Source organism: Tursiops truncatus, chromosome 18 (genome assembly GCF_011762595.2).
Source record: "Tursiops truncatus isolate mTurTru1 chromosome 18, mTurTru1.mat.Y, whole genome shotgun sequence".
In the NCBI taxonomy this organism is placed as follows: domain Eukaryota; kingdom Metazoa; phylum Chordata; class Mammalia; order Artiodactyla; family Delphinidae; genus Tursiops; species Tursiops truncatus.
In genome coordinates, this window is record NC_047051.1 from 1,150,582 (window position 1) to 1,177,360 (window position 26,779).

At 42.5% G+C, this 26,779-nt stretch overlaps 1 protein-coding gene across 5 annotated transcripts; it reads right to left on the bottom strand.

Moving 5' to 3' along the window:
* Positions 1 to 678: 678 nt before the first annotated feature.
* On the bottom strand, positions 679 to 25,778 carry EEF1AKMT1 (EEF1A lysine methyltransferase 1). Of its 5 annotated transcripts, none has more exons than XM_033843424.2 (6): positions 25,759 to 25,778; positions 8,193 to 8,343; positions 6,305 to 6,384; positions 6,112 to 6,189; positions 1,743 to 2,023; positions 679 to 845 (listed from the first exon to the last, which is right to left on the bottom strand). In XM_033843424.2, exons 2-6 carry the CDS (start codon positions 8,334 to 8,336, stop codon positions 709 to 711), a joined length of 720 nt encoding a protein of 239 aa, XP_033699315.1. In that variant the 5' UTR covers positions 8,337 to 8,343; positions 25,759 to 25,778; the 3' UTR covers positions 679 to 708. The 5 variants fall into 5 exon arrangements, with proteins under 5 accessions (XP_033699315.1, XP_033699316.1, XP_033699317.1 ...); XM_033843425.2 differs by lacking the exon at positions 25,759 to 25,778 and adding an exon at positions 22,551 to 22,659 and having other exon boundaries at positions 6,305 to 6,387; XM_033843426.2 differs by lacking the exon at positions 25,759 to 25,778 and adding an exon at positions 22,449 to 22,471 and having other exon boundaries at positions 6,305 to 6,387.
* Between the last annotated feature and the right edge of the window lie 1,001 nt (positions 25,779 to 26,779).

Here is a 26,779-nt window from a genome sequence, read left to right on the forward strand (position 1 = left end):
TCTAGCCACTCCTCAAATGTAAATAGTGCAGACATCAGAGGAGCGGACTGAAGCAGAGTAAACGGCTTGCATGGGGATAATACTGCTATTCCATAAACTGTATTAAGCATCAGTTTAACTAACGTTAGCTGTTAACAGGTAACGCATTTCCAATGGAAGAATCAGCTTTCCCTTCCAAGATCTAGAAAGGCAACCTGTATTTGCATTTTTTCTCTGACTGGAACACTCAACAAATACTTACTGAGCATGTGCCCTCTTCTGGGCACTGAGCTCCGGGAAGGCAACTGCGAACTGGACACAGCCCTCGTCCTCAGCTACAACTCCAAACCGCATGGCTGTCAAAGCACACGCAGGTGTCCGCAGCCACCCGTAGGACACAGGATGCGCCCAAGGCAGAGGCCAAGGTCCTGGCCAATCACTAAGCCTTCTGCTCTTTACCTGCGTTAAGTGGAGAGTAGACTAGATGGCTTCTATGGCTTCTCCAAATATAATCCCACTGACTCAAGTTGGCACAAGCATCCCAAGCTCTAGGGATGCCCTCACTAAGGAAATCACAACAAGATGTTGTCTTCTTCATCTTGAAAGTTAGGCCGGGGGAGCCCCAGTTTGTGAGGGCGGAGGGGAGGCCGTAGCTTTTCAATCTACTAAGAAAATAAAAAGAGGGAAATGTCACATGGGTCCTTTACTACATTGTATTACCAGCTGCGTTCACAGTTCACGGTCCAGCCCAGAATCATAATTCACGTAACAGCGAAATTCATTTCCCAAGGTTCGAGTGTGTTTTGGAATAAACTTGCACATCTTCACTCCAAGAAGTTTTGCTGCCTCTTCCTCCATGACGGCACCTGAAGAGAACAACCAGATGAACCCGGAGACTGAGGCACCAACCATGTCTCAGCTCCACACCCACCAGGCCGGCCAGGGAGGTATTCTCGACCAGATGCGGGAAGCGGTGAGTTGACGGTACCACTCAGCGATAAGGGGGCAGGTCAGTGCTCTATATTCCTTTTTTACTTCCTCCAACATTTATGCATATTACCTATGTTTTCCCTTTTCTTTTTCATTTAATAATTTTCCTACATCTGCAAGGCTGAGATAATAATTATATTCCACAAAGTAACATAAGGAAAGCAAAAATAATTACTAAAAACCACCATTTTCCAACTTCGAGTCAACAACCCCTTTTTCAATAGTAGCAAATCGTGCAAACTTGTACCAATACATCCGCACCAGCCCATCCCCCCCTCCAGCCCTGTCCTCCGCACCCACTGCACTGGGGGAAGCAGGGCCCGCACAGCAGGCCTGGATGCCAAGCTGCCCGGAAGTAGGGGGACCAGCACTTAACGTTTTCGTTCTCAGTCAAATGCCAGTATATCCACCTTAAGAAAATATATCCACATCACCAGTGCGGAAGTCTCTTTCTCAGCCTTGGTAAACCTAATCTAATGTCTAGCGCTGTAACCTTTGGCATCCACTTTAACGCCCGAGATTCCTTATCAATTGTACGGGCTGAGTGAGATACTGTTACTGTTACTGCCGTTGATGAGTACAAGTAACACTCCTGGTGCACTCACCCAGTGGCGAACCCCGATTCCCAGGCATCATGCCACTTAATTCTCCCCAACCCTGAGAGGCAGGCAGCATCTCAGCCCCACTGTACAGAAAAGGCGACTGGGGCACAGAGAGGGGAAGAACCTTGTTTATAAAAGTCATGGGATGTGTGTTGCCAATCTGGCACCTACCTGTGCACAGCAGAATCTTGCCCCGGGTCAGGTACTTGATGGTTTCCGACGTTTTTCTGAGACATTCCTCAGAGAGATAAGGGGGATCTGCTATTACAATGTCAAAACTGTGTGCAGCAATTTTCTCAGGTAAATCCACTGGGTTATTGTAATCATAGAAGATAAACTCCTCTCCGTATATGGCAAACCTGTGGTCATATTCGAAGATGCAGATAGAAAAGTCGTCTCTGTGCAGCTCTCGCAGCTTCTGGTAAACGCTGGGGGCACTCACACATGCTACTCTGGAACAGAAGGAGCCAACTCGTGACTGAGCTTTGTGACAGCACATGGCGTCAATAACCACTTCACTGAAAAGCCACAGTCCCCGTGTCCAGATTTTCTTAAAGGAAACAATAATGCAAACTGAAGTAATAACAGCAGTACATTTTGAAAGAAGACTTTCTACTGCCTCACTTTTAAGGAATCTACTGTTTACAAATTTACAACTCATAATTTTAAAGTATGAAAGGATAAATGTGCTTTTCATGGTAAAAAAAAATGTAAAACATTATTTAGGACAAGGGTTATGAAGCCCATGGCCTGAATTTACTTAGTATTTTCATGGTGGTCTCTTAACATTTATTTCAAATACTTTTTAGCCTCAAACTAAATATTTTGAAGTTACTTTGTAATATAGTCTTGAAGAAAAAACTCCAAATAACTTCCTAAACAACTTTAGTTTTCCAAAAAAGTACATTAAAACTAGGTCTCAGTGCAGACAGACTACTTCGAATTTCTGCTGCTGTTTTGTATAAGTAAATTAGAGAATCTGTCTCATTACAAGCATCTCCAGTTTATGAATGGGTAGTGTTCCAGTAGTTAACTTTTAAAGCCAACTGCCAAAAATGCTAGAAGTACCTTAAATGTTGAATTACTCAGTTGACTGTGGTACGTCTATTACAGTGGAATACCATGTTGTCATTACTCTCCAAGACAGTCAAGTTCAGGAGAGCGTAAACTGTGCTTCCATGGAGTGGGGTTTATGCTTACCTCTTGGAGATACACAGCTTGTCTGCAGACAATGGGAAAGAGACTTTTTGTCTCCATCCCCTTTGTCACTTTTAGATTTTTATTATACACACACACACACACGCACACACATAAAATCATTCAGAAAACTACTTATTTAGAGAATTAAACTCAGCTTTAAAACTGTGAGATGCATTTCTTCAGAGAAGTGTTACACGTCTGGTTAGGTGCCCACGCTGGGCTCAAAGGCTTCTTGGCCCAAATGCACGTGAAGCACGTAAGAAGTCTGGGGGCATCCTGACCGCCTTCTGTGGGGACCAGACCCCAGCCCGCCTGCTGCCAGAGCTCTGGGCCGGGGGTGCAGAGGACCTGAACCACAGCAGCACCTCCTTCCCTAAAAACCCCAGAGGAGGTACTTCCGGCGGAAGGACAGTGATCTGAGGTGGAGGACGGCACAGGAGCAGGGTGTGGCGACAGTGGCAGGGGAAACGGACGGCCTGCTGCTCCCAGCTGGGGCCCTTGTGCGAATGATGTGACCGCGTGGGCCTCAGCATCCGTCTTTAGGATGGAGAGGATAACAGGAACTACCTCCAGAGGTGTGAGGGTTAAACAAGATGACCCTCAGAAAGCACTTACCCAGGAGACAGGACACACAGTAAGTACTCAATAAATGCTACTCTTACTACTCATCTTTAAAATTATGACATAACTCCTAAAAATACTGAAGATGCCTTTCAGAAAAAATAAGTTGCTTCCAAAGCCCTTATATGTAAAAATAAGAAAATACAGGTAAAAACATGTCATTAAGAAAAACGTAATAAACTACATAGAAAAAGGACAGAAAAAAGAAAACCTTTGGACTTCCAGTTAAACTTCCAGCTCAAGATGGCAGAGGGAACACATTCATTTAGCCAGGTCCCAAACTGGCAGCCAGGAAGGCTGAGCAGGAACCCGGCTGACAGCACAGCGCCCGTGGCTCAGGAAGCTGCACAACCAGGTGACTCAAGGAGCGGGGGGGACGGTGGGGCAACAAACAGGAAAATGCACCCCCCCAGGATTCTCTTCCCTATCCCAAGCCTCCATAGATGTTCTCTGGATTGGGGGGGGCTTGAAGGGTGGGTGCCAGGCACCATGTGGAAATGGCAAGGATCACGTTAAACCCATTGGATGTTGGGACCCCCAACCCTCTTTCAGAAATAAGCCTTCTGGGATGAGGTCAACGAGGTGCGTGACTTCCAGGCAGGAAGACTTCCTGGGGCTCTAACCAGCCCACAAGGAAAGGCCTGGACATGCTGACCCTGGGCGTTGATGGGGAAACAGCCATCTGCAGACACCCAAGTGGAGAAGTCCTGCCCAGGTATCAGAACCTCCAGCCCTAGAGCGCCTCACCCTTAAATACGGACGGACAGCAGACATTCAAGGAAAGCATCTAATAATACCAGAGGCCAAAGTAAACAAGATGCATGTGTGCAGTTCGTTAGAGACTGCGTAGGGAGCTCTTTTTTTAAAAATCCTATAATATCCTCAGAAGGATGAACAAGATACAATAATAAATATTCAGAGACCCAAAAAAGAACTATGGTATAGATGACTAAGTACATGACAGCGGAAATGGTAAATTCAGTAGAAAGTTTCAAAGATAAAGTTGAGGAATTTTCCCAGAAGAAGGTCAAAAGATGGAAAAAGGACAGAAAAACAAGTAGATAGGTCCAACATTCAAATAATAGGCATTCCAGAAAGAGGAATCGAAAAAAAAAGTGGGAAGGAAATCAAATAATTTAGGACTATTTTCCCAAACTGAAGGACCTGAGTTATGAGGATGGAAGGGCTTTCACCCAGTACAACAGATGGACGCTCCACACCAAGACACATCGAATACTGGGGATCAAGAGAAAATCCTAAGCTAGCAGTAGGCAGGGATGGGAAAACAGGTTTCCCACAATGGCACTGTATTTTCCAATAGCACTACCGAAACGTGCAGTCAATGAAGCAATGCCCTCAAAACCTGGAATTCGACAGCCAACAAAACTAACACATGAAGAGAATGGGTGGAATGAAAACATTTTCAGACATGAAAGGTTTTAAGAATTTCCCTCCCATGGAAACTACTGAAGGATATACCCAACCAGGATAAAGCTGTAAACTAAGACCTGGGGTACTGGACAGAGGGCGTCTGGAACACGAGAGAGGAAGACCAGAGCTGCAGCAAACCCAGAAATCAACCAGTCCACATGGAACAGGGTGCAAAGCCCTGGAAGTCATTTTTTTCAAGGAGCTGAAAAATATGTTTGAATTTGTTGATAAGAGATTCACACCACTGGGGAGAATTTGAGAGTTAATTAGTAATATGGACATAGAAATACTAAAAAAAAAAAAATTACTATTTTCTTCAGGGAAGATGAAACATTGCACAGAAAAGGAAAAGACTCAGCTATAAAGAACATCTATGTTGTCCTAACAACATAAACCCTGTTCTAACCAAAATTAGGACATAACTAACACCAATTCTACACAATCACTTCCAGGAAATAGAAATACAGGCAATACTTCCCAGCTCATTTTATGAAGCTACCATTAACCAATATGAAACCCAAACCAAGAGAATAAAAGAAAACTTCAAACCAATATCACTCATGAACATAGAAGCAAAAATCCTCAACAAAATATTTGCAAAGATGGGGCTTCCCTGGTGGCGCAGTGCTTGAGAGTCCGCCTGCCGATGCAGGGGACGCGAGTTCGTGCCCCCGTCCGGGAAGATCCCACATACCGCAGAGCGGCTGGGCCCGTGAGCCATGGCCGCTGAGCCTGCGTGTCCGGAGCCTGTGCTCTGCAACGGGAGAAGCCACAACAGTGAGAGGCCCGGGTACCACACACACACAAAAAATTAGCAGAGTCCAGCCATTAAAAAAAAGAAAATGAAAAAAGGATATAACTCTATCGGGAGAGTGGACAGAAAGCAGACACGTATGTGGCAGTTGTGGCCAGTGAAGGGAGCCAAGTCCTCATTCTCTTAAAGTGAGAAGTCAAGAAATAAGGTCTATGAGTGACAAGTCAAGAAGTGCCAAGAGAAACATTATTTAGAAATGTCTGTAAATACCAACAGGCCAATGAAAGAGGTGAAAAGGCGAGCGGGTGGACCAGGGGAAAATTAACAGTGGATTATTTTCTGAACAAGTCTTTTAGGACCATTAGACTTTATATGCGTGCAGAGTTTTGACAGAAGTAAAAACCAAATTAAAAAAAAAATCTATTCTTAAAACTTCAAAAAGGTCAAGATTTTTTTCTTTTAAAGCAAACTCTAGGGGTATAAAAGTAACAGGTAGAAAATGTTAAAATAAGGAACAGAGATAAGATATCTTACACTGAATAGATTTCTGTGTGTGTCCCCAGACTCAACAGTGAAGCAGTTCTTATTTCCTCATGTTCTGCGAATCGCAAACTACAGGTTTTGCAGATTACAGTTCAGCCTTCTTACCAACCATGTCCCATCTAGGAAGGACATTTAAAATATTACTTTAGATTAAAAGGCAAAAGAGAAATGAAACTGATCTCACCTGCCACCTTCCCCAGCAGCTGCCATGGCTTCCTCTGCAAGGCGCAGGGCGGTCTCCGGAGTGTACCAAAACTGGCTCAGCTGCTATGACAGAGGAATGAGTGAAATCATTTTACAACTGGCATAGAGTTTATCCTTTTAATTTATATCTACTATATCAATATATACTATATCAATTATCAGTGTTCACTGCTGGGCCAAGTAATATATGGTACCTCGTTTTTCCTAGAGTTAATACATGATTGTTTCATTTGCTTGGGTTCTTTGAACCTATCCCTAATTCTCCCAACATCCTGCAGCTTCTGAGAAGTGGTGCGTAGGAGGTAAATGTTGTGAGACTTACCATGTCTAAAACATTTTACTTTTATCCTCACATTTGACTGATAACTCAGCTGGGTGTAGAATTCTAGGCTGAACAAATTTTCACTCTAAATCTTGAAGGAATTGCTCCACTTTTTTCTAGTTTCTAGTAAAGCTACTGAGAAGTGCAATGTGACTTGTAGACCTGAGACTCTGTAGGTGTCATGCTTTTCTCTGGAAGGTTCTAGGATCTTCTTTGTCACCTATATCCAGAATTTTCAGTCATAATAATGTGTCTTAGTGAGGGTCTTTGGTTCTGGGAAATTTTCTAATATCATTCTTAGAAGGTTTCCTCCCCTCTTTGTTTTCAGTTCTATTTTTCTGGAACTCCAGTTAGTTGAATATTGAGCTTCCTGGATTTATCCTCTAATTTTATGTTTTCTTTCTATAATTTGTATCATCGTCTTTTTCCCCACCCCCCAACTTCCTGGGAGATCTCCTTAATTTTATAAACAAAACAAACCAAAAGAAAGTGTCAAAAATATACAAATAGTTAATTCAGGTAGTGGAGTTATGACTTTTGTTTTTTTGTTCATGTTTTTATATATTTTCTACAACAACCATAGATTACTTTTAGAATCAGAAAAAAGTACATAGTATTTAAATTAGCAGAAGGAAAAGAGAAAAAGACCACCTCAAGAATAATAACGTACTTCAAGTTTCTAATATTGACTATTCAAAGAATCAGGCTAAAGACAAAAGCACATAAAGAAGGGAAGCAGTGAGAAAGAGGCATCTGAGTAAGTGGAACATTTAGAATAAATGTAAAGAAACATTTTTGTCCCAGTCTCAAACAGATGGTAAACAGGGAAATTTTATATAACTTAAGAGATCTGAACTTGACACAAAATGTAAACGTCTGCTTAAACACACACGTACCCCTCCTTCCGGCTGCAAAGAGAGGCAGATCTATTATCAAGGGGTAGTCACAGACAGAAATTTCAAGCCTCATCTATTTCTCAACTATCTCCTTCAAAAATGTAAATTTCTACATTCCAGGTTAGGTTAGTTTTTCTGAACTCACTTTTTTAAATTCCTATTTTTATTTGGACCATAAAAATACAATTAAAATACATAGTGTGCCCCAGAAACTATTAATATCTTCTTAAAAACTCAGTTTCATCTATTTTTTTACTACATGTTTAAGTCCAGTCACCCCATTACTGCAATGATCAATTTTTCCCTTTTCTCTTTTCCCTGTTTCTCCGTAACAACCAACAGAATGCATCTGCATACAAGAAGGAAGCACAGTTTGTGTTGGATATAATGATACGCTGTTCTTCTATCTGAAATGTCCCCTCCTCTGATCACCAGGCAGCCTGAGAGTCAGAATTAGGAAAATCTGCATTTATACTGTCTTAAAATGTTCGTGGACTGCTTTCTGTCTTAGCTCCTGAACAGGTTATCAGCTTCGTAGTGACAAGTGAGATAAACTTGGGTATTAGGTCAGATACAGACAAACACTGGACTAGGTACAGAACAGGCTCCACACCAACACTTCCTGATGGGTGGGGAATGCATTAACTTACCCAGTTCTCTTCTATTATTCCAATGTTATACTTGTCATCACCACCGAGGTCGGTGTACTGTTTCTGCTCAGCATAAAATTCCTGCAGAGCTGCCAGGGCATGGGAAGAGAGCTGGGGGAGGTCCTCATCTTCAGAGTTGCTCATTTCACACCTGCAGGGAAATGACTATAAGTGATGTTTGCTTTTTCTTTTCCATCAAACAACGATTAAAAAAATTTTATCTCACAGCAGGGATCCAAACTGAAAATGAGTTGTATAAAGGAAACACACCTGTATGATCCCTTGCAGAGTGAAATCTTTACCATAAATACTATAAAGATGTTTCACTTTCTTCTGGTGCCCCAACGGCCACATGCAGCTAATTCACAGTAGATTCTCTTAATAAGATCTTTTTATGTGTGAATGTCACTGTTTTTAGGTGACCTAAGGCTCCTGGGTGTCACTGACAGGATAAGTGAAGGATCATAAAGGAGGGGTATAGGAAGAGATATGAAAAATAAAAAGGACGAGAGAATGCAAATTATGATAATAATGAGACACCACTATATACCTGCCAGATTGACTAAAATTAAGAAGACTGATAATACCAAATGTTTTGGGGGATGTGGAGTAATGGTAATTGCCTATTCTGCTGTTGAAATGTAAACTGATGAAAACATTTTGGAAAACAATTTGACCTTACCCTTGCTTCAACTCAGTAATTCTGTATATACATATAGATCATATAACTATATGAAACTCCTGTAATTCACATAAATGGACATGTAAAATACGTTCAAAGTAGAAATGTGTACTAGCAACAACTAAAATTACTGAAGTATCCACCCACTGGACATTATAAAATATACTGCTATATTCCTACAGTGGGATACTACTATACAGCAATGAAAACACTTTATATCACCCTTTTCTCCTTTGTTGGCTTGCCACCTATAGCTTTGTTATTTAAGTGGTTGCTTTAAGGTTTACAGTATATATATATCACAGCATACATTCAAATAACATATCACTTCTTGTATTACATAAAAATTTTATAATTGTTTATAACTTCCATTTCTCTCCTCCAATCCTTCGTGTTACTGTTTGACCAACATCTTATTTTTACATTTGTTATAAACTCCACACCACACTGTTAAATTTAAAAACCTTATGTATTTACCTACTTCGTAACCACTTACACTGCACTTCATTTTGTTGTACAGATTAATATTTCCATCTGTTGTCATTTTCCTTCTGCTTGAATGGCTTCTTTTAACATTTCCTGTAGCACAGTTCTACTGCTGATGCATCCTTTCAGCTTTTATGTCTAAAACTGTCTTTACATTGCCTTGCTTTTTGAAAGATTTTATTTTTTGGAGCGATGGAATTCTAGGTTGAGTTTTTCTTCAGTACCCTAAAGAGATTCCTCCACTATTAGCTGCATTATTTCCAACATAAAATCTGCTGTCACCCTTAGTTTTCTTACTTTTTGTTTGTGTCTTCCTTCCCTGGTAGCTTTTAAGATTTTTCTATCACTGGTTTTGAGCATTTGGTTATGATGTGTCTCAGTGTAGTTTTCTTCATGTTTGTTACGCTTTGAGTTTACTGAGCTTCTTGGATCTGTGGGTTTACAGTTTTCCTGAAATTTGAGAAGTTTTTGGCCACTATTTCTCAAATTTTTTTTTTTCTTTTTTTGCGGTACGCGGGCCTCTCACTGCTGTGGTCCCTCCCGTTGCGGAGCACAGGCTCCGGACGTGCAGGCTCAGCGGCCACAGCTCTCGGGCCCAGCTGCTCCACAGCATGTGGGATCTTCCCAAAGCGGGGCACAAACCCGCGTCCCCTGCATCAGCAGGCGGACCCCCAACCACTGCGCCACCAGGGAAGCCCTCTCAAATATTTTTCTGCTGTCCTTCTCTTTCCGGGATCCAAATACATGAATGTTAGGTAACTTGAAATTGTCCCAAAGCTCTCTGATGCTCTGTTCACTTAAAAAAAACCAAAAACAAAACTTTTTTCTTTGCATTTCATTTGTGATAAGTTTTCATTTCTGGTCTTCGAGTTTGGTAATTTTTTATTCTTCAATGTCTAACCTGATGTTAATCACATCCAGTGTATTTTTTTTTTTTTTGCGGTACGCGGGCCTCTCACTGTTGTGGCCTCTCCCGCTGCGGAGCGCAGGCTCAGCGGCCATGGCTCACGGGCCCAGCCGCTCCGCGGCATGTGGGATCTTCCCGGACCGGGGCACGAACCCACGTCCCCCTGCATCGGCAGGCAGACTCTCAGCCACTGCGCCACCAGGGAAGCCCCAGTGTATTTTTTTATTTCAGATACTGTAGTTTTTATGACCAGAAGTTTGACTTGGGTCTCTTTTATTGGGTTGGCCAAGAAGTTCATTTGGGTTTTTCTGTAAGATGGCTCTAGTAGCACTTAGATGTCTTTACCTTCATTTGAAACAGTTTTGTTAGATTGTATTGTGACAGCTGTCATATCAGCATGCATTTTAAAAAAACTTACTGATGTGGAGTTTGCATCTCCTCACAATTAGGGCACCTACCAGGTGCTGGTGGGGGACCTCGGACACCTAAGGGGACGGGAGGAACTCCCAAGTGACGGGGTAGGACGTGGGGGGGAGGGAGAGGGGAGGAGAAGTGGAGGCAGGACAGGACCAGCATCCCTGAGGGGTGGCTGGGGGAGGGGCCCACTCACAGTGAGGGGATCAACGGGGACAGGGAGAGACCCTTGGGGGATCAGAGGATCAGAAGGGAACACAGCCAGAATTTCCCCCGCCCACTCGGGCCCCGGGGAGCCTGCTGAGGTCCCAGGCCTGATCCTCCGCACTCTGAGGCCCCCTCCAGGCATGCTGAGCCTAAGCCCTGCGCCTGTCCTGCCCACTCAGGGCCTTTTCTGGCTGCGAGGGTCCAGAGCCTAAGTCCCGCCCCCCACAGCCAAGGCCTTTTCTTTTTTTTTGCTGTTGTGGTTGTTTTAACTTGTTGTGTTTATTTATTTATTTGTTTGTTTTGGCTATGCTGGGTCTTAGTTGCAGCACACGGGGTGTTCGTTGCAGCATACCGTATCTTTAGTTGTGGCAATGTGGACTCTTAGTTGCAGCATGCATGTGGGATCTAGTTCCCCGACCAGAGATCAAACCCGGGAGCACGGAGTCTTACCCACTGGACCACCAGGGAAGTCCCTGTTTTACCTTGTTGTTGTTGTTTCATTTATATTTTTATTTTTTCTAATATATTTTTTATTTCTCTAATTTTATTTATTGTTATTGTTCAGCTCTTCTGTTTGTTTGTTTGCAAGATCTTGGTTCCCAGGCCGGGATTCGGGCCTGAGCTCCTGTGGTGGGAGCACCAAGTCCAAACCTCTGGACTAACAGAGAACTCAGGCTCCAGGGAATATTAAGGGGAGTGGGGTCTCCCGGAGGTCCTCATCTTGGCACCAAGACCCGGCTCTACCCAACTGCCTGCAATCCACTGCTGGACGCCTCAGGCCAAAGAGCCACTAAGACAGGAACACAGCCCCACCCATCAAAAAAAAAAAATGAGATGACAAAAAAATATGTTATAGGTGAAGGAGCAAGGTAGAAACCTACAAGACCAAATAAATGAAGATGAAATAGGCAACCTACCTGAAAAAGAATTCAGAGTAATGATAATAAAGATGATCCAAAACATCAGAAATAAAATGAGGAACAGACTGAGAAAATACAAGAAATGTTTAACAAAGATCTAGAAGAACTAAAAAACAGTGATGAACAACACAACTGAAATGAAAAATACACTAGAAGGAATCAACAGCAGAACAACTGAAGCAGAAGAACAATAAGTGAGCTGGAAGATAGAATGGTGGAAGTAACTGCTGAGGAACAGAATAAAGAAAAAAGAATGAAAAGAATTGAGGACAGTCTCAGAGAGCTCTGGGACAACATTAAACACACTAACATTCAAATGATAGGGGTCCCAGAAGAAGAAGAAAAAGAGGAAGGATTTGAGAAAATATTTGAAGAGATTATAGTTGAAAACTTCCTTAACATGGGAAAAGAAATAGCCACCCAAGTCCAGGAAGCACAGAGTCCTATGCAGGATAAACCCTAGGAGAAACACACCAAGACACATATTAATCAAACTAACAAAAAATAAATTCAAAGAAAAACTACTAAAAGCAGCAAGGGAAAAGCAACAAATAACATACAAGGGAATCTCTATCAGGTTATCAACTGATTTTTTCAGCAGAAACTACAGGCCAGAAGGGAGTGGCAGGATGTATTTAAAATAATGAAAGGGAAAAACCTAAAACCAAGATTACTTTACCCAGCAAGGATCTCATTCAGATTCAATGGAGAAATCAAAAGTTTTACAGACAAGCAAAAGCTAATAAGAGAATTCAGCACCACCAAACCACCTTTACAACAAATGCTAAAGGAACTTCTCTAGGCGGGAAACACAAGAGAAGAAAAAGACCCACAAAAACACACCCAAAACAATTAAGAAAATGGTAATAGGAACATATATATCTATAATAACCTTGAATGTAAATGGATTAAATGCCCCAACCAAAAGACACAGACTGGCTGAATGGATACAAAAACAAGACCCATATATATGCTGTCTACAACAGACCCACTTCATACCTAGGGACACATACAGACTGAAAGTGAGGGGATAGAAAAAAGATAATTCCATGCAAATGGAAATCAAAAGAAAGCTGGAGTAGCAATACTCATATCAGATAAAATCGACTTTATAATAAAGACTGTGACAAGAGATAAGGGAGGACGCTACATTATGATCAAGGGTTCAATCCAACAAGATGTAACAATTTTAAGTATTTATACGCACAGCATAGGCGCACCTCAATACATAAGGCAAATGCTAACATCCATAAAAGGGGAAATCAACAGTAACACAATAATAGTGGGGGACTTCAACAGCCCATTTACACCAATGGACAGATCATCCGGACAGAAAATAAGGAAACACAAGCTTTAAATGACACAACAGACCAGACAGATTTAATTGATATTTATAGGACATTCCACCAGAAAGCGGCAGAATACACTCTCTTCTCAAGTGCACAAGGAAAGACAACCCTCAAAATGGGAGAAAATGTTTGCAAATGAAGCAACAAAGGATTAATCTCCAAACTATACAAACAGCTCATGCAGCTCAATATCAAAAAAACAAACAACCCAATCAAAAACAAGAGAAGACCTAAATAGACATTTCTCCAGAGATGACATACAGATGGCCACAAGGCACATGAAAAGATGCTCAACATCACTAGAGAAATGCAAATCACAACTATAATGTGATATCACCTCACACTGGTCAGAATGGCCATCATAAAAAAGATCTACAAAGAATAAATGCTGGAGAGGGCGTGGAGAAAAGGGAACCCTCTTGCACTGTTGCTGGGAATGTAAATTGATACAGCCGCTCTGGAGAACATTATGGAGGTTCCTTACAAACTAAAAACAGAACTACCATATGACCCAGGAATCCCACTACTGGGCATATACCCTGAGAAAACCATAATTCAAAAAGACACATGCACCCCAATGTTCACTGCAGCACTATTTACAATAGCCAGGACATGGAAACAACTGAAATGCCCATCGACATATGAATGGATAAAGATGTGGTATATATATATATAGATATATATGCAATGGAATATTACTTAGCCATGAAAAGGAACGAAACTGGGCCATTTGTAGAGATGTGGATGGCCCTAGAGTCTGTCATACAGAAGTAAGTCAGAAAGAGAAAAACAAATATCGCACATTAACGGATATATGTGGAATCTAGAAAAATGGTACAGGTGAACCTAATTCCAGGGCAGGAACAGAGACACAGACATAGAGAATGGATGTGTGGACGTGGGGGTGGGGGTGGGGGTGGGATGGGGAAGGGGAGGGTGGGATGAATTGGGAGATTAAGTTTGACAAATACACTATACCAATGTGTAAAATAGCTACTGGGAACCTGCGATATAGCACAGGGAGCTCAGCTTGGTGCTCCGTGATGACCCAGGTGGGCAGGATGGGGGAGGGTGAGAGGGAGGTCCAACAGGGAGGGGATCTATGTATACATATAGCCGATTCACTTCGTTGTACAGCAGAAACTAACATTGTAAAGCAATTATACTCCAATTAAAAAAAACTTATCAGGGCTTCACTGGTGGTGCAGTGGCTGAGAATCTGCCTGCTAATGCAGGGGACACGGGTTCGAGCCCTGGTCTGGGAAGATCCCACATGCCGCGGAGCAACTAGGCCTGTGAGCCACAACTACTGAGCCTGCGCATCTGGAGCCTGTGCTCCGCAACAAGAGAGGCCGCGATAGTGAGAGGCCCACGCACCACGATGAAGAGTGGCCCCCGCTTGCCACAACTAGAGAAAACCCTCACACAGAAATGAAGACCCAACACAGCAAAAATAAACTAATTAATAAACTCCTACCCCCAACATCTTTTTTAAAAAAATAAAAAAACCTTATCAAAATTGGTGAATTTTTGTGTAGCCATTTTAATATTGAAGATGGAAGAAAAAACAACATTTTTGGCATATTATGCTTTATTATAGGTAAAAACACAACTGAAAAGCAAAAAGAGATTTGTGCAGTGTATGGAGAAGGTGCTGTGACTGGTCGAACGTGTCAAAAGTGGTTTTCAAAGTTTTGTGCTGGAGATTTCTCACTGGACAATGCTCAAGGTTGGGTAGACCAGCTGAAGCTGACAGCGATCAAATCGAGACATTAATTGAGAACAATCGACATTATACCACACAGGAGATAGACGACATACTCAAAATACCCAAATCAAGTACTGAAAATCATCTGCAACAGCTTGGTTATGTTAATTGCTTTGATGTTTGGGTTCCACATAAGTGGAAAAAACTTCTTGACTGATTTCCACATGCGATTCTCTACTTAAATGTAATAAAAATGTTCCATTTTTAAAACAAATTTGTGAAGAGCAATGAAAAGTGGATACTGTACTCTTGGAAGAGACCGTGGGGCAAGCAAAAGGAACCACCACCAACCACACCAAAGGCCAGTCTTCATCCAAAGAAGGTGATGTGTATATGGTGGGATTGGAAGGGAGCCCTCTATTATGGGCTCTTTCCGGAAAAACCAAACGATTAATTCCAACAAGTACTGCTCCCAATTAGATCAACTGAAAGCAGCATTCACCAAAAAGTGTCCGGAATTAGCCAACAAAACGCATAATCTTCCATCAGGATAACGCACGACAGCACGTTTCTTTGATGATCAGGCAAAAACTATTACAGCTTGGCTGGGAAATTCTTTTTTTTAATATTTATTTATGGGACTTCCCTGGCAGTGCAGTGGTTAAGAATCCACCTGCCAATGCAGAGGACATGGGTTCAAGCCCCGGTCCAGGAAGATCCCACATGCTGCGGAGCAACTAAGCCCGTGTGCCACAACTACTGAGCCCGCGCTCTAGAGCCCACGAGCCACAACTACTGAGGCCCGTGCGCCTAGAGCCTGTGCTCTGCAACAAGAGAAGCCACTGCAATGAGAAGCCCATGCACCGCAATGAAGAGAAGCCCCCACTCACCACAACTAGAGAAAGCCTGCGCGCAGCAACGAAGACCCAATGCAGCCAAAAATAAATTAATTAAAAAAATATATTTATTTATTTGGCTGCACCAGGTCTCAGTTGCAGCCTGCATGTGGGATCTAGTTCCCTGACCTGGGATCGAACCCGGGCCCCCTGCATTGGGAGCACAGAGGCTTAACCACTGAACTACCAGGGAAATTCCAGCTGAGAAGTTCTGATTCATCCTCCGTATTCACCTTTGCACCTTTGGATTTCCATGTTTTGGTCTTTACAAAATTCTCTTAATGGAAAAAATTTCAGTTCCCTTTAAGACTGTAAAAGCCACCTGGAACAGTTCTTTGCTTAAAAAGATAAGACATTTTGGGAAAGTGGACTTATGAAGTTGCCTGAAAAATGGCAGAAGGTAGTGGAACAAAACGGTGAATACATTTTCAATAAAGTTCCTGGTGAAAATGAAAAATGTATCTTTTACTTAAAACCCAAAGGCACTTGGCCAACCCAATCTTTCTTTCATATTTCTACTTAACATGTTCGGTCTTTCCTCTAGCTTTCTGAATGTGCAGAATACAGTTATAACTGTTGATTTTCCTTGTCTACTAGTTATAACATCTGTGTCTGTTCTGGGTCAGTTTCAACCAACTGATTTTCTCATTATGGGTTATATTTTCTTCTTTGCATGGTTGGTTAATTTTTTTTTATTGAATGCTAGATATTATGAAATGTAACTTGTTCGATGGCAGGTATTTTTGTACTCCTTAAGTATATAAACATAAATTAGTATTTAAAAATGTAAGTATTCTTGAGATTTGTATTGGGACACAGTAAAGTTACCTGGAAACAATTTTATCCTTTCGGGTCTTGCTTTTAAGACTGTTAGTAGAGAGGAGAACAGCAGTTATTCTAGCACTAATTACTGCTCACCACTGTAACAAAATAGCAGTATCTCTAAGTACTTTATCCAACGCCCCATGAATTATGAGGTTTTTCAGTACAGCTGGTAGAAACAGTCACTATTCCCAGTCTTGAGTGAGTTCTGTTCCTTCAAATCCTTTCAGGTATTTGTCTTCTCTAGCCTCAGGTAGTTTCTCAAGGAGGTCCCTCTGCAGTTCTCTAGGGTTCTTTCTCTGGTACAGCACTCTGCCTTGCACTCTGGCCCCATGTGGCTTCCCCAGGATCTATGAACTATTTCCTCAATTCAGAGAGGTCTCTGGATTCTGTCTGGGTTTCCCTCCCCTGCACAGCAGTCTGAAAAGTCTCTCAGGTAGTAAGACGGGGCAATCATCAGGCTCATTTTGTTTGTTCCCCTCTTTCAGGGACCACTGCCCTTTGTTGTCTTGTGGCCAATATTTTCAAAGACATTTTTTTCCCACATATTTTATCTGGTTTTTGTTGTTGTTGTTTTTTAGTTATATCAGATGGGAGGGGAAATTTAGCCCTTGTTACTCCAAGTGGAAATTCACAACAGTAAAAAATAATTAACTACAGCCATATATATGCTAACAGGAATGAATCTCAAGAACATGTAAGTCACTAAGTTACAGAAGAATACGTATAGTATAAATAATTCTATTTAAATGAAGTTCAGAAACATGAAGATAAAAGCAAGTTAATGAAAAACTGAAGCTTAAAGACAGTGATTACCTCTGGGAGTGAGGATACACATAATATTTTAAATGTTTATTACATATCTGCAGAGACCCATGGACTTGATTATATAAGTAAAAAGTGCCTAAAATGGCTTCCAAACAGTTTGATGCCACCCCAGGGCACTAAACTTTTTGAAAGAACTTAGAATAAATCTCGTGGAACAGCTCATCTATTCTTCTATCCGTGTTTTTCACACTGTACAGTGATCTCCCTTAAGTTATGAAGTCAATATAGTAGGACAACATCAGCTTTTTTTTTTTTGTGGTACGCGGGCCTCTCACTGGTGTGGCCTGTCCCGTTGCGGAGCACAGGCTCCGGACGCGCAGGCTCAGCGGCCATGGCTCACGGGCCCAGCCGCTCCGCGGCATGTAGGATCTTCCCGGACCGGGGCACGAACCCGTGTCCCCTGCATCAGCAGGCAAACTCTCAACCACTGCGCCACCAGGGAAGCCCAGCATTTTTTTTTTAAATAGAAAAAGTTGTATCGAAGTATATGGCTTATAGTAGAAGTTAAGTATTGCTCTGTGAAATGTTTTAGCAAAAAATACACATGTGTGTACAGGGTCATGTATCATGATACAAAACTTCTTACTACAGGCTGTCGTTTTAAACGTTTGAAATTTTTCATTGTAAACTATCTGTAATTTGTGCACACACCCATCTCAAGATGTAGATGTTCTAATACTTTACTGGACTAGATCATATAAACAACTCTTACTCGAAGCAGATGATCACATTTTTTATACTTGATAACATTTTTTATACTAATTGTGAAAAAGTATTTCTGCTATTATTTAGACATTCAGAAAAACATGATACAGGATTAAGAGCATGGCCTCTGGAGCCAAATTACCTAGGCTTAAATCATGGTTTTGCCACTTACTAACTGCATAGCTTGAAGCAAGTATTTAACCCCTCTATGCCTCAATTTTCTCATCTATAAAATGGACAAATATTAACAAACACCTACTTAATAGGGTTATTTTGAGTTAGATGAATTACTATCTATAAAGTGCCTAATAGTCCTTGGCACACAACAGGAACACAAATATTACTTTCAGTACTCCCTGAAGTTGTAAGTATACCACTAATAATATGGTATCTGTTATAACCACTAAATAAGACAGTTTAGTACCTTCATATGACTGTCTACTTTACAAAAAGTGAACTGGCAGAAGAGGGAATGAGTGAAACTGGAGCACAGGAAATTAGTAACTAAAGGGAATACTATCAAGTGTGACAGGAAACTGCATGGAGCATGGTGAATGCTGTCTGCCTGGAGCACGGTGGATGCTGTCTGCCTGGAGCGGGACTGACTTTGACTGACTTGTCACATGTATCACATTCAGACTTAAGATACACATTTTTTTAAATTACTTTAACAAATGGCTTTAAAATGAGTGTAAGTTTAATTGTCAGCATGTTTTCTTGAGATTTGATAAAATACAGTTATCACTATTATCACTTTTAGACAAAATGCAGATATAGCAGATCTATCATTTTACAGCCTCAAAATAAAGTGGTCAGAGAGGTGAGACTTGTTCTGAAGGTTGACACCATCAAGGTGGTATCAATGGGAGTGAATGGTGAGAGAGTGTGTATAAAGGTTATTAGAAGGTTCTGGGAAGACTGTCTCCATACCTAGATAATTTTACTGGCAAAATCTATCTGATGTAACTATCTTGGATCCCTAGAGTCTATTCAAAGGCTTGCAACTCCCAGGGGAAGACTTAACATTTGGTTAATTTCACTCCATTTGGGCACTTAACTCGGCAGTGGCTACCCATTCCTCACTCCTCATTCCTGCCTCAGGAAGGTGTGCACAAATACCTGTTTTGTGCTCAGGGATTAATTTATACAGCTGAATGAGGATATGGAGAGGTCAATGCCACTGAAAGAGGAGTTTGTTATTCACAGTTCCCCAGGAAATGAGAGGCACAGCACATGGTGAAGGACCACATGAAACCTGTCACATGCAGGAACAAGGAAGCAGAGAGAGAACTGGGACAGTGTCTTTATTGTTAAGACAGTGGGCAAGAAGGGAAAACACACATTCTATAATGTGTGGTTTGGGAGGTCTGTGATATGACTTTCACGTGCCCATGAGAGCTAACGTGCAGAGAAGATGTAAGGAATTACAGGGCCATTACTTTGGCCCTGTAATTAATGGATGCCAAGTAGACAAACATAATAAAGTCTGAGAACACACAATTTCAACAGCTCCAGGAGCAGCCTGTGGGAGCAAGGTGGGCAATAAGGACCCGCCCTTCAAATAATGGGGATCTGTATTCTGATCGTTGACAGCTACTTCTAATCATGGAGGCAAAGACAGAGTCAGGCAGCCATCGCTGCAAGGCTCATATTGTTGTTAGCACTTCCCCCCTCCAGCAGAAGCAACTTTGAGGGGATTTAAAGTGCCAGCACCTCCCCCGCTTCCATTTTTCTCTTTTCGCCCTTTTGGGGGCCACACATTTAAGGACTAGACCATTATAAACAGCAACTGAATATATGGAGGAATTTAGAAGGTCACTATGCATGCCCAGGAAAAGGTGTAGGCTTAGAAAGACCTTAAGTTTCCTCAGGCTGATCCGTGGCACAAAAACAGCCTACAATAATAGCAACAACAACAGAATGACAAAAAAAGCAAATCCTGGGGAAGGGGGAGAATCTGAGATTTCCAGCGTTTTCCACAAAAAAATCACAAGGCATACAAAGAAACAGGAATGTATGGCCCACTCAAAGGAAAAAAGTAAACCAACAGAAACCATCCCTGAAAAAGATCAGATGGCAAAACAACTGTCTTAAAGATGCTAAAAGAACTAAAAGATGTGGAGAACAGTAAGAAAACAATGTTTGAACAAAATGGAGATAGCAGCAGAGATGGGGTACACCTTCAGGTGGCCCAACATACGCACTGTGGGAGTCCCAGAAGAAGAAAAGAAGAAGGGAGAATTATTAGTGTGTGCAATGCTGAGCTGAGGAAGTCTGAGAACACAGCAAACTTATCTGCAAAGTACTAAGAGGCTTCATTTTAGTCCTGTATTTCAAGAGTCAGAATCAGGCAAATATTAAAGTCCAACGTCTCCTGAGAAATTTGAAGTGTACAACCGATTCCTGATCCAAGCTGCCCCACAATACTGTCTAGAAGAATACTGTCTAGAAGAGTACTGTCTAGAAGAAGGACAAAGAAAAACATGTGTGTCCACATACAGTCATATATACACATATACGTGTGTATCCTTCATACAGACAGGGATATCTGAATTTTTATTTATTAGCACTAAACACTTTCCACAGCTGCATTTGTGGATGGAGAAAGGTTTTCATTTGCAACTTGGAATCTGTTAGCTAATTATTTAGAAATAACACATGAAAACCATAAAAAAAAAGTTGACTTCGTTCAAATGAAAGAATTCCAAAGAGCAATTTAAGAAAACTGCCTACTTTTGTGGCTGTAAAAAGCAATTAAATTTCAATCTGTATTTCAATATGAATTGGGCCCTAAAAGTTTATTTTTAAAGCTGATAATCATTTACCAAGGCACTACCTCGCACTAGCACTATTCTTGGTGATGGGACTCCAAGTCCCTGTCCTCTTGGCGCTTACGTTCTAGTGAGGCAGGGAGAAAACAAACAATAGGAATAAAATATATTTTGGATTACGGTAAGAGACGCTCAATGGAGAGACATGAACTGCAAATGTTAGCAATCATACACTGTTTCACATAATTAGAGTGAGTTCATGAGAGCATCACAAGTGGGAAAAATTAAAATCTGTTTATATAATAAACATTACTAAACTCTAAATTAACTGAACTTTAGTTGTAATACAGTAAATTTTTTTAAGCTTAAGTCACTACTTCATCATATCTTTAGCATCTTTAAAAATTTTTCTAAGTGGGCCTGTGAAACTGCTGTGAGATTTTCAATTCCAAGAGAGTTGGGAAGGGCATTCCCTGGCAGTCCGCTGGTTATGAGGACTCCATGCTTTCACTGCCCGGGGGCCGGTTCAAGATCTGGTTGGGGAACTAAGATCCTGAAAGCAGCCTGGCGCAGCCAAAAAAGAAAAAAAGGAGCCAAGAAGAGTTGGGAAGTGCTGTGCTACACTGCTGTTAAACTGATGCTAAGCCTCGTGTGGCTGCTACTGCAGCTCAGTGGTTCTCTGCGGAGGGTGCGCTGGCATCTAATGGGTAGGGGCCAGGGATGCTGGTAAATACCGTACGGTTTAGAGAATCACCCTCCACAGCAAAGAACTCCCCGGCCCCAAAGTCACCAGCGCTAGGGCTGAGACCCTGCTCTCGGCAGAAAGACGCACAGGAGGCAGCTGAGTGTGGCAACGTGCCGAGCCCTCTATCCGAGGGGCACCGCTTAGTGCCCTGAGAGCAGAACGAGCAGCGCGTGCGGGTGGAGGGCGGAGACAAGCAGCAGGTGGCTCGTACCTGGGCCTTGAGGGACAGGCAAGGATGCGGAAGGGGGCGTGCAGGCGGACAGCACGCGCGAAGGCTGCACGTCAAGGAGCTGCGTCAGCAGGGAGGAGCGGGCTACCCTGCGTTGCCGCGAACAACTCCACAAAACCAAAGCGACCCTCCCACAAGAGGCAACCTTAGGCCATGCACGTTTCAAACGCACACAAGCCTACTTCCACGTGTCAGGTTTACAGCCGGCCGCTCCTCCCTGTCCACACCATGCACACAGTGTCTCCTGGCCAAGGCCACCCCGGGGCCGCGCAGGAGGGGGGCGGGGCGCGGGGGCCTCCCGAGTGACCCGGCGGAACAGCCCGGGCGGTCCGCGTGGTCTCCCGCTCCGTACGGCGCCTGCTCTCCCGCCTTCGAAAACTCTACCCTGTTATTTTACAACTAAGACACGGGGGTGAAATCCACCTGCCTGAAGCGCGGCTCGACGCACACGAGCCCCCGGCCCGCCCCGCCCCCTCTGCCCGGCCGAGACGCCTCAGCCCCTGCGGCCGCCCTCAGGGGACGGAAGGCGGCAGCCCCTCCGCCCCGCCCCCGCCAGCCGGGGTTGACCCTCCTCAGCTCCCACCTACCCCGGCCCCGCTGACTACAGCCGCAGCCCCCAGGCTGCGCCGGGAAACCCGAAGGAGCAGAAACCCGAACACAGGAGCACGGAGGCTGCTCTGGTTACTCACCAACGCGCCCCACTCGCCTCCGCCCCTGCGCCGCCGCCTCTCGTCGCTGGCCCGGACAGCCGACTGCCTCTGCGCGTGCGCACACTGTCCCGCCAGGCCGGAAGCGTGGGCGGGGCCCCGCCCGCGCACGCGCAGTAACCAGCAGAACAGGGACGTGGGCGGGGTGGCTGGCTACGCGCACGCGTACACCGCCCACTCGGGCGCTTCCGGCAGGCGGTTGGGTCCCGCGTCAGTCGCTGGGCCGCCTCGTGCTGGTGGGAGGCGCCGCACTCAGCAGGTGCTTCAGATGGAGGCAATAAAAGGTACTTGAGGTTTTAACTAGATTCCCTTCAGGTCAAACGCATACGAAGGGACCTGCTCTTTTGCACTCGATACGCTTGTACGTTTCACAGACATTAAGGCTCTGTCTGCTCCGTCTCCTCCGTCTAATCGAGAAATTCGGACATTAACCTGAAGCTTTATAGTAAAGATAGCATTAGAAAAAACCTTTAAAACCCTGCGCTCGACTTCCTCCGCGGTGTGCTCTCCCTTCCCAAACCTGACGTGGTTAAGGTGAGACCAGCACCTGCACCTGTCACGCTGGGGTTCGCTGTGAAGAGGGCGAGAGGCGCCTGAACCGAAGACGCACGCGCTGTCTCCGCGCTGAAATAAGACCAGCTACTACTCCGGCAAATAGTCTCATTATGAAGCCACTACAATTTCTATGGAAATGACCCAAACGTAGGATGGTGTTGGTCAGCCCACTGGCTCAGTCTTTCAGAGCCTCCAGGGAGGAGTGCGCTCGCAGGCCGGCTCTAAGGCACCCAACACAGCACCTGCACACGGAAAGGAAGGCTCCCTTCCACCCTGGCAGTTACCAATTATAAGTGATGAATTCACTTTCCATTCTCCAAGGCTATCTATCTGTATTATGTTCCTACCTTCTTTTCCTTCATTTTCCTTACCAATCCTATGATCTTGTTAAGTTAAATTCTGCTAAATAGCTTTACATCCTTTCGGTGTAAGGTAAGGATATAAATGAAAAAACAGGTTTACAGCTTTGGCAGTACCATAATTTCCATTTTAAAAACTGTTTCCGGGCTTACAGCAATCCATACTTTTTTTTTTCTTTGATTGCTTTGATGACAACTCCACTAAGCCAGGTATTTCAAAACCAGCTGTAACTTATTAGCAAAGGAGCAGGAAAGCAAACATACACAAGCTAAAAGAAAGCAACATGAACCGAGAAACAACCACCAACTTTTATGGCAGTATACTTTTTACAGAGGTAGTGTTCCATACATAGGAAACTGCCTTGGCTAAACAGGAAGGCTTACGTTAAAGCAAATTAGTTTTGGTTTGAAACAGATCTATTTTAAGCTTTCAAAGTTTCAGTTGCTTTCATATCATGTGACACGATAGTGTTATCTGCATGTAATGTGTATTACTATGTTGTTTTTATAATTAAAGTGACCATAATTGTCAGGAAGTTCAAATAGTTACACCTCCACCAATAGTGCTGACTGCTCAGACAGCATGTCACAGTGATACATGAAGATCAGAATTTTCCAGATGAGACTTTTGCAATGTAATGTAACGGTTTTTGCAAATCATAAAAAATTTAAAATATTAAGAGGCAATTTTATCATCATTGAAATAAAGGGGAAATTACAGGAATTCCGTGGCGGTCCAGTGGTTAGGACTCCACGCTTTCACTGCTGAGGGTCAGGGTTCAATCCCTGGTTGGGGAACTGAGATCCCACAAGCCGCGAGCTAAGTTAAGTAAGTAAATAAATGGGAAATTATTTGTCCAGTAAACTGGACTTGCCAGGCAAGTTCAAATCAACCTTAATTCAGGAATTACTCCTTTTGTGTATTCAGAAGTGATTTTTGTTCGTCATGCTACTCTTCAGAAACGGAGCATAAAAGAAATGGAGATTACTCTGGAAAGACCTCTTTAGAGATGGAGCGAGACTTGGTTTTCCTCTCTAAAAATATCTAGTATAACCTATACTTACAAGAACACAGATTCAGGTTTTTCTTCCTTCTTTTAGTGGTTTGTTACCCAATTACTCAAATTAACCCAAGTATGCTGCAAAGGATAGTCCCTAGAAGTCTAGTCCCATAAGGTGCTTTGTGAAGAGGCCACCACGTAAGGAAAGTCGGATTAAGATCTTCCCCTACAGCCTCCCAACGTGCACTTGTGCAGTAAAGCATTTAACTTCACACAGTAAAGAAACTAGTTTTATTTCTCCAATTACTTGGTAACAGCTAAGTTATAAAGAATTAGTGGCGCATGCAACTTATTTGGGGAATCACTATTAGGCCTTTTTGTTGTGGGAATAATACGAGCATATTCAACAGAAACTGAAACCACTGACTTAAATAGATCAATTCTCTCATTTAGAAAAGAAGATGCAGTAAATAATACAGTTAACTCTATCATAATACCACCGGAGTGAATGACTATCAGGTGTCAGACTTTGTGTTAGGACACATTTATCTAGTGGAGCAAAATGTGTTCTTATCAATGATCTTTAAACAGAATGGAATTTATTGAGCATCTACTATTATATTTTATCCATCACTGTGCTTTCAATTTGTTCTTTGGGAATTAACAACACTTCTGGTCCTATGATAAGATGACAGACTGTGGAAATCCATGTAAACCCTAAGTAGTGTAGCTGTGAACTGAATCTAGGTCTCCCGGCCTCTACCCTGTACTCTGCCAGTTCAAAGAGCTTTACCAAATCAGTCCTCAGAAAGGACCATCCAGGGCAGTGCAGTTATGAGCTGCAAAATTGCAGCCTAAGATTTGGAGCTTACTAAAAGGAATACTTGAAAACTGACCTGGCAAAGTAATCAGTAGTGAACACTATCGAAACTTAAAAAACAAAACTGCTAACTACTATGGGAATAAAAATACTTAGCACATCCCTGTTTAAACGCTCTCTGCAGGACTTCCCTGGAGGTCCAGTGGTTAAGATTCTGCGCTTCCAATGCAGGGGGTGCGGGTTCGATCCCTGGTCGGGGAACTAAGATCCCACATGCTGCGTGGCACAGCCCAAATTTTTTTTTAATAAAATATAAATAAATAAAAATAAACTCTCTTTGCTTCCGTTTTTTTTCATTTATCAGTTCTGGGAAGCATCAATGACTTAACCACAGTTCACTCTCTTGCTGGATCAAGTAATTTACACTGCAAGAGCTCAGCAGGATGTTGACTTACGTGCTAGGACCGACAGAGTATGCTACCATTGGGACTGTATGGAGACTCCAAGCAAAAGATTTTCTCCTTAGTATCACCAAATATGCCCTTTGCTTCCAGTTAGTTTTAAAAGATCTGCCATTCGAGATTACAAAGAGTGCACGATCCTATGTTTAAGAAACAAACAAAAATGTTTCACAATCTAATTAATGCACCAAAGTCATCATTCATAAACCACTCAATATAAACAGACTGTATTTTTAGAGAGCACCAATATTTTAAAGATGTCTTTTAAGAAACAATACCAGATTTTTATATCTGGGGCCTCTAAAATCATCCACAGCTCCCTCCAATGAAAGGTGATCAGCCTGGGCCTAAGGCTTCCCCCTTGAAAATGAATGAGCTCTACTTAGTTCCTAAACAGCCTAATGGTTCTTTATCCATCCTTGGAGTGGAATCAGATCTCAATATAACCTAAGAGATACCATTACAAATCAATGAACATTCCAAGCAATATAAAGTTTAAAATAAATATATTTTCAAAACGCATTTTCTTCCTTAAAAAAAATAACTTTTCACTGCATATGTTTACAAGATTTAGAATTAGGTAAAAAGGAAAGTCTGTCTGACACACAGAAGAATGGTACTTTTCCACTTTCCCTGAAAGGCCAAAAAGAATGACCCAAACTACATTTACTACAAATATGCCCTGAATCCAATGATTTAACTAGTAACTCTGAAATTGTTTCTAAGATTGTGAGCTGAGATAAAAATAAATATGCTCAATATTACAGAGTATAAACGAAACTTCGATTTTCTTTCTGAATTCTGGAGATTCTATTAGGGTTGGGTGTTCTCCCAGAAGGTAATGCAAATCCCTATTTTACCTGTGCAGATATGTCCTCATGTTTTTTTATTTAAAATTATTCTGATTGTGTAATGTCCCCAGTGTCAGTCACCCTAGGCTGGTAAATGAACTATAGCACCATTCAATAAGTTTCATGCAACAGTCTAGCTAGACACCCATGAACAAATCACACAT

Bases quoted from the DNA above. Each gene is read 5' to 3' on its own strand.
- EEF1AKMT1 (XM_033843425.2), bottom strand. From the start codon at position 8,336: ATGAGCAACTCTGAAGATGAGGACCTCCCCCAGCTCTCTTCCCATGCC. The intron at 6,388-8,192 runs GTAAGTTAATGC...CCTCTGTCATAG, and splicing joins GAATAATAGAAGAGAACTGG to CAGCTGAGCCAGTTTTGGTA. The intron at 846-1,742 runs GTAGGTGCCAGA...TGTTCTCTTCAG, and splicing joins CAAGATTCTGCTGTGCACAG to GTGCCGTCATGGAGGAAGAG.